Source organism: Pholis gunnellus, assembly GCF_910591455.1.
Source record: "Pholis gunnellus genome assembly, chromosome: 13".
NCBI classification, from domain to species: Eukaryota; Metazoa; Chordata; class Actinopteri; order Perciformes; family Pholidae; genus Pholis; species Pholis gunnellus.
Genome location: NC_136540.1, coordinates 19,729,875 through 19,741,916, shown reverse-complemented (window position 1 = coordinate 19,741,916; position 12,042 = coordinate 19,729,875). Strand labels below are relative to the sequence as shown.

General features: G+C 43.1%; 1 protein-coding gene across 1 annotated transcript in view; it reads right to left on the bottom strand.

The window, feature by feature from the left end:
• Window positions 1–12,042, bottom strand: part of alcama (activated leukocyte cell adhesion molecule a) — a 71,046-nt gene that overhangs the window by 10,027 nt on the left and 48,977 nt on the right. The window contains exons 5-12 of the mRNA XM_079172414.1: window positions 11,114–11,201; window positions 10,440–10,610; window positions 8,312–8,436; window positions 7,903–8,035; window positions 3,070–3,182; window positions 1,625–1,748; window positions 1,315–1,436; window positions 238–367 (exon numbers count right to left, since the gene is read on the bottom strand). Of these exons, the coding sequence (XP_079028540.1) occupies window positions 238–367; window positions 1,315–1,436; window positions 1,625–1,748; window positions 3,070–3,182; window positions 7,903–8,035; window positions 8,312–8,436; window positions 10,440–10,610; window positions 11,114–11,201 (1,006 nt within the window). The remainder of the gene's footprint in view (window positions 1–237; window positions 368–1,314; window positions 1,437–1,624; window positions 1,749–3,069; window positions 3,183–7,902; window positions 8,036–8,311; window positions 8,437–10,439; window positions 10,611–11,113; window positions 11,202–12,042) is intronic.

Genomic DNA, 12,042 nt, shown 5'->3' with positions numbered 1-12,042 from the left:
ATCAGAAGCGTTTCCCAGAGAGTGAAGCTTTACTTTATATTTGACTAATGTATCGCTCTCTATTTTTAAGTAATGCTGCCTAATTAGCCGGATTAGCCCATTGCATCAACTACCACAGCGAAGCATGTGAAAATACATGATTTGTCTCTTCAATGCTGTATTACGTCAGTTTTCCACTACATAGAAGTATCACTGAGTAAAGCCAACTAACCAAACTATCGACACGCGTTAACTTACCAGAAGAAACATTGATGGTCATGATATCTTCTCCCAGCTTGTTGCTGACGCTGCAGGTGACTGTCAGATTCACCTTGGGGATCACAGAGATTTTATGGGTGGCCTTGCCGTTGGTGTAGGAGCTCTCCTCCTGGAGGCACAGCAAAAAACAAAAACACAGGCTTCAAACACACGTAGTATTCCGCCATTCTACAGGATATTATGTAGACAGTATGTTGCTCGACAGGGGTGAAACAGTGGGACGGTGGGAAGACTGGGAGGAAAATACGGCAAATGCAAGACTGGATAGCAGTGAAGCCAAGCTGCAAACCTATTCTGAATGGAGAGGGAAACACTTCCTTGCCAACAAACCTGAACCAACAGAGACATGTTGCCTCGTTGTTAGAGCGTTACCTGCTCATGATGAGGCCTGACTAGAACATCTCGATAAGTACGATATTTATTAGAGTGAATCACGTTCTGAGGCTGAACCCACACGGTGAAGAGAGGTTGTCTCAGCGAGTTATTCTCACTCAACTGCAACTGATGCATTATGGCTCCAGCTGCTGCCTGTCAGAGAAGCTCTCGAGTTACAATCCATAGCGGCTGCTAAAACAATTCTGCACTAACAGCCTCAATGAAACAACACTGAGGGAGCAACGGTGGAAAAGAGGGAAACCTCAACAGGAGCTCTCTTTAGGGACAGGATCCTCAAAGAACACTGCACTGTTTGCTGTTATCAACAGCGATGCTGGTGTTGTGCTCACCTTGTGAGTCGTCATGGCAAAATATGGGAACAACCACAGAGGAAGTTTGGAGTACGTTGCCAACTGTTTATTAGTCTGTGGACAGACTACGTGTCTTCGTGACTTCATGAAGATGAAGTCACGGAACTTTACAGGTGTGTAGTTGAGATCAAAATGAAGTTTAAAGATGGGTGTGGGGGGCAGGGGGCTGGAATTAGGGGGTAAGATGTGGGGAAGGGGACATTACATTAACACTGCAGGCCCGATTTGGCATGGAGGCTATTGTGATCCCATTACAAGATGCTGCTGCTTTTTTCTCCACTGAAGAAACTAAACACACACACACACTTACATCTGTACTATTGACGCTCCATTGGAAGTTGGGTTCTGGTACTCCCTCAGCCTCGCAGGTCAAAACCTTGTAATTGGCATCATCAGCGCGGTGTTTGGTTAGACTGGTGATCACAGGCTTTCCTGATGCAATACATAACAACATGTTATGACCCCCAGCATTTTCCAGAAAAAAACATGTGAAAACAGGAGAAAGCAGGCCTCCGTGGCCTTTTTCAACAACAAGAAAAGAAGATGGTGCGACTAATGTTCCATTCATTTTAGCCAGCCGAGGAAACCAGTGTGACTATGACACACACACTCTCACTCACCTTCTACGACCAGTTCAAAGCTCTGATGTCGCGTGAGGCCAGTCATGGAAACCTCACATACGTAGAGTCCTGCATCAGCATAGGTCAACCTGCTAAACACCGGCTCCTTCATTGCCTTTCCATTCTGAAAACAAAACAAAACATCTGCAACTGTCATTTTCACTTATCCGGCCGACCAAGTACAGCCTGCAAATATATGAACACAAGTCAGTTCCATCTATTCATTTCATCTATCTCCTGTACCCACTTCTCCTGTTCAGAGTCACATGAATTTTTATTTCAGTGGAAATACGGTCAAAATAAAGCAAATATTTCATCAACAGCTTTTTCTTGTCGTATTTTAAGATAGACTTAATTGACTACTAATACTGCTACTCGGCTTTTGCTTTTAGATGAGCCTTTGTACAATAGTTTCCTGTTAAGAACACTTACATCTGTACTCTGTACATCCCCAGAAATGCCCCTTGGAAAAGTGCAGCTTTCTACGCCGCTCTACATATGGACTTCTGTTTTGCAGAGCCAGTAAGCCCAACGTTTCTGTAAGCAATCGGTGAAGAGTAAAGCCAGACCAAAGCAGTGCAAGTGCTGCAAGTATCTGTCATTGCTAGGATGTGATCTGTGATGTCTTTGTAAATTGCAGTTTTCAAAGAAATAAATTGCAATTTGCCTGATATTGCAGCAAGTTACAATCTTTTGATTGTAATAATCTAACTGTACACTGTTCTTGTACTTGTTCTTGTACTTGTTCATATAATAGTAGTGACTTTTACTATTCTAACGTTTTTTACTCTAGTAACGTTTTCTTTATGTTTTAATGGATGTATTAAATATTAGCGTGTCTTAACAATTCCTATTTTTCAAATGTAAATACAGTGTAAATACAATTTGTGTACTATGTCCATGTTAAACTGAAATGAAATACCTAGGGTCTAATGTCTATGACTATTCTAAACATCACATCCTAACAATGGCAAAACTTGCAGAACTTGCACTGCTTTGGTCTGGCTTTACTCTTGATTCATTGGCTACTTTGGGCTTGCCCGCTATGCAAAACAGAAGGAGGGACTCATTATCATAATATATATATATATATATAAATAAAATGGCATTTTTGACTGCTTTTAAACGGCATATAAAGCAATGTCTAAAAAGTCCATCTGTAGAGCGGCGTAAAAAGTGTATTTTTGATATAAAGCTTATGAAAAGAGGCGTTTAATGGTACTTTCGGCTTTCCATACCCACAAAACGCGGCACAAGTACTGCAGGAAAACAATTGTGATCGGCTCCAAAATCTATCAGCCCTTCTCTAAATGCAGTGTTATGTGTTTAGGATGAACTCTGTTTCAGAAACAGTGTAGAATAAATGGATTTACACAACCATCCAGCTCCTCATTTACCAGCTTTGCATCACTTCTCTCCCATCTCCCAAACTCTGGCACCATTACCTTTGTCCATGAAACTTTCGCGTCACCCGAGGCGCTCTTCTCCATCGTCACGGACAAGGTGTCCCCTACGGCCTTCACAATCTTTCCAGAGGGAGTCAGACTCAGGTCCATGTCTGAGAAAACAAGACAGGAAGAGGATGGCTGTGTTGAGTCCTATTGGTTAGCTGCCTCTTATGGCAGGCTAATGTCACAAGGTCTACTTTCAGACCAGATCTGCTGCTGAGAGTTCAGCTTTAGGTCTAGTTTCTGAAGAAGCATAAGGTTGTTTTTTACACACATCTGCCAAAAACACAGTTTACCAAAATCGAATACATCAAAACTACATTTATTTCGCTGATCCCTGTCACACAGGAACCTGGTTTAACCTGATCCGGACCACACAGGAACCTGGTTTAACATGATCCAGATCACACAGGAACCTGGTTTAACATGACCCAGATCACACAGGAACCTGGTTTAACATGATCCAGATCACACAGGAACCTGGTTTAACATGACCCAGATCACACAGGAACCTGGTTTAACATGATCCAGATCACACAGGAACCTGGTTTAACATGACCCAGATCACACAGGAACCTGGTTTAACATGACCCAGATCACACAGGAACCTGGTTTAACATGACCCAGATCACACAGGAACCTGGTTTAACATGATCCAGATCACACAGGAACCTGGTTTAACATGACCCAGATCACACAGGAACCTGGTTTAACATGACCCAGATCACACAGGAACCTGGTTTAACATGACCCAGATCACACAGGAACCTGGTTTAACATGACCCAGATCACACAGGAACCTGGTTTAACATGACCCAGATCACACAGGAACCTGGTTTAACATGATCCAGATCACACAGGAACCTGGTTTAACATGACCCAGATCACACAGGAACCTGGTTTAACATGATCCAGATCACACAGGAACCTGGTTTAACATGACCCAGATCACACAGGAACCTGGTTTAACATGATCCAGATCACATGGGAACCTGGATTAACGTGATCCAGATCACACAGAAACCTGGTTTAACATGACCCAGATCACACAGGAACCTGGTTTAACATGATCCAGATCACATGGGAACCTGGATTAACCTGATCCAGATCACACAGAAACCTGGTTTAACATGATCCAGATCACACAGGAACCTGGTTTAACCTGATCCTGATCACACCGGAACCTGGTTTAACATGATCCAGATCACACAAGAACCTGGTTTAACCTGATCCGGACCACACAAGAACCTGGTTTAACCTGATCCGGATCACACAAGAACCTGGTTTAACCTGATCCAGATCACACAGAAACCTGGTTTAACCTGATCCAGATCACACAGGAACCTGGTTTAACCTGATCCGGACCACACAAGAACCTGGTTTAACCTGATCCGGATCACACAAGAACCTGGTTTAACCTGATCCAGATCACACAGAAACCTGGTTTAACCTGATCCGGATCACACAAGAACCTGGTTTAACCTGATCCGGATCACACAAGAACCTGGTTTAACCTGATCCAGATCACACAGAAACCTGGTTTAACCTGATCCAGATCACACAGAAACCTGGTTTAACCTGATCCGGATCACACAAGAACCTGGTTTAACCTGATCCAGATCACACAGAAACCTGGTTTAACCTGATCCAGATCACACAGGAACCTGGTTTAACATGATCCAGATCACACAAGAACCTGGTTCCAGATCACACAGGAACCTGGTTTAACACGCTCCAGATCACACAGGAACCTGGTTTAACCTGATCCAGATCACACAGAAACCTGGTTTAACCTGATCCAGATCACACAGGAACCTGGTTTAACCTGATCCGGACCACACAAGAACCTGGTTTAACCTGATCCAGATCACACAGAAACCTGGTTTAACCTGATCCGGATCACACAAGAACCTGGTTTAACCTGATCCAGATCACACAGGAACCTGGTTTAACCTGATCCGGACCACACAAGAACCTGGTTTAACACGATCCAGATCACACAGGAACCTGGTTTGACCTGATCCAGACCACACAGGAACCTGGTTTAACATGATCCAGATCACACAGGAACCTGGTTTAACATGATCCAGATCACACAAGAACCTGGTTTAACATGATCCAGATCACACAGGAACCTGGTTTAACATGATCCAGATCACACAGGAACCTGGTTTAACCTGATCCAGATCACACAGGAACCTGGTTTAACATGATCCAGATCACACAGGAACCTGGTTTAACCTGATCCAGATCACACAGGAACCTGGTTTAACCTGATCCAGATCACACAGAAACCTGGTTTAACCTGATCCGGATCACACAAGAACCTGGTTTAACCTGATCCAGATCACACAGAAACCTGGTTTAACCTGATCCAGATCACACAGGAACCTGGTTTAACATGATCCAGATCACACAAGAACCTGGTTCCAGATCACACAGGAACCTGGTTTAACACGCTCCAGATCACACAGGAACCTGGTTTAACCTGATCCAGATCACACAGAAACCTGGTTTAACCTGATCCAGATCACACAGGAACCTGGTTTAACCTGATCCAGATCACACAGGAACCTGGTTTAACCTGATCCGGACCACACAAGAACCTGGTTTAACCTGATCCAGATCACACAGGAACCTAGTTTAACCTGATCCAGATCACACAGAAACCTGGTTTAACCTGATCCGGATCACACAAGAACTTGGTTTAACCTGATCCAGATCACACAGGAACCTGGTTTAACCTGATCCGGACCACACAAGAACCTGGTTTAACACGATCCAGATCACACAGAAACCTGGTTTAACCTGATCCGGATCACACAAGAACCTGGTTTAACCTGATCCAGATCACACAGGAACCTGGTTTGACCTGATCCAGACCACACAGGAACCTGGTTTAACATGATCCAGATCACACAAGAACCTGGTTTAACATGATCCAGATCACACAGGAACCTGGTTTAACATGATCCAGATCACACAGGAACCTGGTTTAACCTGATCCAGATCACACAGGAACCTGGTTTAACATGATCCAGATCACACAGGAACCTGGTTTAACACGCTCCAGATCACACAGGAACCTGGTTTAACCTGATCCAGATCACACAGGAACCTGGTTTAACCTGATCCAGATCACACAGGAACCTGGTTTAACATGATCCAGATCACACAGGAACCTGGTTTAACACGCTCCAGATCACACAGGAACCTGGTTTAACCTGATCCAGATCACACAGGAACCTGGTTTAACATGATCCAGATCACACAGGAACCTGGTTTAACATGATCCAGATCACACAGGAACCTGGTTTAACATGATCCAGATCACACAGGAACCTAGTTTAACCTGATCTAGATCAAACTGAATATAGGTCAATTGTACATAACTTAAGTATGGTTAAAATAAAACACATGGCTGTTCAAGGACACCTCCTGAATTTATTTGAGAGTAAGTGCTAACCAAGCTGGGGATGTTATATATCTTAATAAATATATTTGTCAAAAATGTCCATGTGCACATCCAAACCAACAATCAATGTATCTACTATCAAAGCTTGATATATCTCATTCCTCTGTGCAATAAAGCTCCATTGTCCAAAATGTATTAAAAACACATCAGTGAGCCACACTGTTGACATGTTCCTTTATCACCATGAACACACACTGTCGTTTATTTTTGACTCAATCTCACAAACACTGTCCTGCTGCCCCAAATACACAATTCAGATCACTAAATGTGGATTCATCCGCCTCAGAAAATAGTCCCCCAAGCGGTAAACGTGAGTAACGTTTGCTAAAAGCTATGGTGACTATGGTAGTCTTTTTAAACACAATGAAAGTAAATAATTGTGAGCACTTTTTTAAGATTCAAGCCTTCAGTAAGAACCAATTGGCTTGGAGCTGAGAAACACAGATGGAGTAGGGAAATCTGACAGTTTGGAGAGACAAACACATTTGTTGACAATAACACAAATATAGAATAATGCCAGCATGGTGTATCTTCTGCAATATTTTAAGTTTCTGTTGACATAATTCTGCAGGGATACCTGGCTAAATACGTGTTTAAAGTAAAACGTACATATCACTCAACCTGTGCGGTTTAAGTCAACTTGCTTTTCTTCTTTCTGTGAATGTAGAAGAAGCTGATTTTAAACTACAGAATATATGGGTATTGTTATGAAAACTAGCATATGTATTTGAATGCAAGAGTTGCTGTTTTGGGGGGAAAAGGGTAAAAATCATCTGATACTAAGAGGTGGTAAATGTTTAGCTGCTAGCTGCCAGAGGACATTTATGTTGCGAGGGCACGTTCCCTTAAGACACACACACACACACACACATACACACACACAGAGAGTCTTAAACAAGTGCTGGTGGATGGTTGGAGGTTAAAACAGCTTTTCAGTTGCCTGAGCTCCTCGCCCTCCCAAACACTTTTGCTCACTCTATGTCAGAAATTTCAAATGAGTTCTCCTCCTTCCAGCCTGGCACTCACTGATCTGCCTCCCTGCCAGGCTGGGCTAAATTTGATTACCATTACCCTGCTACCATGACTATCTACAATGAATAAGAGGGCCTTGTTATTTATAGGAAGGAAATACATTTTAATCAAGGAGGGGCCGCTATGGCTCAGTGGGAAGAGCGAGTTGTTTAATCAAATTTAATTTATGTACATGATTGTAATACAAGTTTAAGAGTGTGGGGGAGCATTGGAGGAGCAGCTGTGGCAAAGCCAAAGCGAGGACGACTGTTGGAGGTTTTTGTCTTGCCACCCCCTTATTGTGGTACAATATGCTAAGCTCTGCATATATCACGAGTACTCACAGCTAACGACGATACTTTGGGAGGCGTCCATTTTCTCGTTATCAACCAGGGAGCATTTGTATTCACCCCCGGCCTCTCTGCTGATGGCGGCCAAAGTGTAGGTGTCCGAATTTTCCACCAGCATTTTCTGGCCCTGGTGGAGAGAGAAGAGCAGGAGGAGGGAGGGGAGAGAGGCACTGTTAGCTTATGTCATTCTGCTATAATATCAGGAAATGAGAAAGAAAGGAAGACAGAAGACAGGAGGAAGACAGGGGGCATTTCTTGTAGAGATCCACTTCACTTTGAAATGAATTACTCTTACCTAAGTAAAATCGGAGGCTTATAGGGTTTTTTAAAACAACTATAGCAAGTACAACACTAGAAATTGAACCATCATCACCAAATTCTTGAAGTTTGAACTCCGACTGACCTTGATGTGGAAGTAAAAGGAGCTGGGTGGAGGGTTGCCATCAGCGTGACACTTCAGCGTCATGTTATCTCCTTCTACAATGGGTCCCTTGGACATTATTTGGAGGCTCACCTTCTCTGATGGATCTGAGGGGTTCAGAGGGCAATTGAGGGAAAAGAGAAGAAGCATGCGTATCAAAGCTTCACAGACAATAAAAAAATCACTTTCACACTGGATCAATTCAACCTTCAAGCAGCACAGATACATACAACAATCAAATAATCTTCCGTCACATTTCAAAGGTGACCCTCTTATTCCTCTGATCAGCCAAGTGTGGAGACCACCCAGGTTCTGAACAGTAAGGCCTATGCATAAATGCCTTAAACTTGCATTCTTTCTTATAGCCAGCAGGGGGAGACCTCTCTGGTTACATAGAAGTCTATGATAAAATGTCATCAAACCATGGGTGATGTCACAATGACTATGTCCACTACCTACTACATCCACTTCATATATACAGTCTATGAGACCACCCTACTTACACAGGACTAAACGGGGAAAAAACAGTCGCCTCAGTAGCTTACAAATTGGAAATTCCCCCATGAACTTGCTATTGTCAAGGCATTCCAAGATCCATCCTTTCATTTATTGATCAGAGCTTCCCACTCCATCTGCTCTTCAAAAGTTCAGGGATGTGCTCCTGAGCATAACATGTGCACTGCCTTGAAATCCCCAAACCTTGAAATCCTGAAAAATCCTTTAGCCAACGAAGGTTCAGTCAGCACATTGTTCACTGCATTGCCATTATGTGCAGCTTCCAGAGCCTTGTGATAAACCGCCTCCCACAACAAGTTGTTCAATCCTACACACCTCCATGTTCTCAACCAACAACTATCTCAAGCTAACACTGGCCACAACCATTTGACATGTGGTGAAAAGAAAAGTCACCCACACGCCAAACAAGGCACATGGCACTTTTCTTCTTATGTCCCTTTTCTATAAAGTACAGACGCAAATAATTCATAAATAAGACGATCGCAGTCCGCCGGTAGAAATCGATCCTGAGTTTATAAACAGAACACAGACGCAGTTTGTTAACAGAGAGAAACACCTCTACAGTCATGTAGAGGTGTTTCACTGTGTGTCTTTATTAGTTATTAGTTACTATTATTAAGTACAGTGATCATGTGAACAGACACAAACTTCTCAAAAGTCTCTCCAGCTGTTAAAGCCGACTGACAGCTGATCCAGCTGTCCGTCATCAGAAACAGACGTCGCTTCACGTGACGCAACTGAGGAAAGGACGTCTCATGTCTCTTAAAACATATTTCCTTGTTTCCTCTCTCCTCGCATAGTTTCCTTGCGTCTCTCCAGTCGGGAGGGACTAAGACGCAAGGAAAGGAGCCAAGTGAGGGAAACGGGGATGCAATTAAGAGACTTGGGATGTACCTAGGGAGTGTGCTTGAATCGTCATTGTCTTCCTCAAGAGCATGCTAACATTCATGGCCACAACTTGATAGGCTGCTTTTAATAGGATGGTTGTAGCCACTCAACAAATAATACATTAAGGAGGAACGGAAGTGTTTATCTTTTACTGAACTTGTAATATTGGTTGAAGAAACAGTTTGGAACTGCAAGCTTGTCCTCATCCTGCACGAGAAAGGCTAAAGGCTTATGGGAGGAAATATTACTTATATTTCATGGGTCAATGTGGGAATTCTTTTGGTTAAAACTCATTTGACTTGATTGTTGCAGTTAATATTTTTTTTAATATAACAGGCCAACTTCCATAAATACATCTTTTCATTGGTATTTCTGTGTGTATGTGAATGTGTGTGTCTGTCTGTAGTGACTGTTGGTATAAATCGTCATTCCCTCCAGTGTAGTGGTGCTGCTTCTCTTCCATTTCAATTGCACAGAACCGTGGTGCAGTCCTTTATTACATATAGACAAACCCAGCTAAAAGTCCTGTAAAGCCTTAATAAACATCCCCCTATTGTCAGATCATTAAACAAGTATCACTCTACCACAGATAAAACACTGAATCCTCTTGACAACTTTTTGCATGTCGGAAGGTAGAACAGGCACAGGGTGTATTACAGCTATGGAGCTGTATTACACTCTGGTGGCGGTGCTGCTTTCCACTTACAGTGAACGGGAAAGGGCTCCAGCTCTGTCTCCTGACTGCTCAGCTTATGTGAAGACACACAGGCGAAGACTGAGACAGCGTCCTCCTTCGAAGCAGCATACTGGAGGGTGGACGAGGTGGTGGACAGGCCTGTGGCTGGATCCACCGTCATGCTTGGGTTGATCACAACGGCTGCAGAGGAAGGGAGGGAACGTCAGATGACAAACACACAGCATATAGTGATTGGCTGAATGCTGTAAGCATAGCGTTCAGACAACAATGTTGGCAAACAGCCTTCTTTGGCAGCAAAACCAGATTTGTTGTATCAAACCAGTGCAGATGATTTAAAGTTAGCAATCACAGAAAAGTGTTGAAGTTACCTTTTAGGAACACTTCTATGATTGTTTTTACTTTCAGGCACTCGCCAAACGTTCACATAATGTTTACTCCATCTGTTACTGTCTGATCCAAGAATTAGTCCAATACAAATGTAAACCAGATGCTGTATCATATTATTGCATTCTTCAGTGACAAGTAAACAAAAGTGAATTACATATTTCTATTGTCTTAAATACTATGATTTCATTTTCACTCTCCTGTCACTGTACAAGAACACCCATACAGAGATCCCCCTGATCTCCGTATGACAGCATCTAGTGGGACTGTTGGGAAGTTTCTTTGTGCGTCATCGTTACCTTTCCCATCGGCTACCAAGGGCTTTCCATTCTTTTTCCATGTGATCGTAGCTGCAGGGTTTGCATCCGCCGCAACACATGTTCCCACCTGAGCAAAATGAGAAAATAAAGTCTGCACACACTTACTCACTAGACGGTTTTATTGCTATTGTTATTATTGTTGTTATTATTATTGCTATTGCTATTGAATTGAACATGTTAAGAATCAGATACAAGAATACTTGAAAGTGTCATTTGATTTAATCTGGTTTCTTCCACTGTCAGTTTGGACAGTGGAGACCAGGAAAGACAAACAACTTTCTCATTTAGGAATGAATTTGTTTTTGTGTTCTTAAGCACGCTGTCTCACTATCTCATTGCTGCATCTTCAGGATTGAAGTTCAGCAACGGTAGCAGAGATACGCTGCGTGTGAACCCGCCGATGAGTGAGTCATAAGAACATTCCTTCTCCCTATCCTGTACTACGGCCTGTACGTGAGTATGTCTCTGAGTCTTCTTTCAGGAAATTCAACAGTCAAACAGTACAAAGTCCATCGACTTTGTAACCTTACGGCTGTCACAGTAAACAGAGCGTCCTCGCTCAGGCTAACTCAGTGGGAAGCTAGCTAGACAAAGCTGATACTGGGACTGTGTCCATCGACTTTGTAGCATTACGACTATCACAGTTACCAGAGTGTCCTCGCTCAGGCTAACTTGGTGAGATGCTAGTTATACTAAATCAACATTGATGTTGTGTCTATTGACGCTTTTTACGCATTACGGCTGTCGCAGTTGGCAGTGTCCTCACTCCCCTCTCACCGTAAGGACTGTTTTTTGGTCTGTTTCCACAGTGGCAGAGTGCTCTCGCTCAGGCTAACTGGTGGGACACCAATATCTACAGCAAATATCCTAGGGAAGAGAGTGTCCTCGCTCCCCTCTCACTGTAGGGA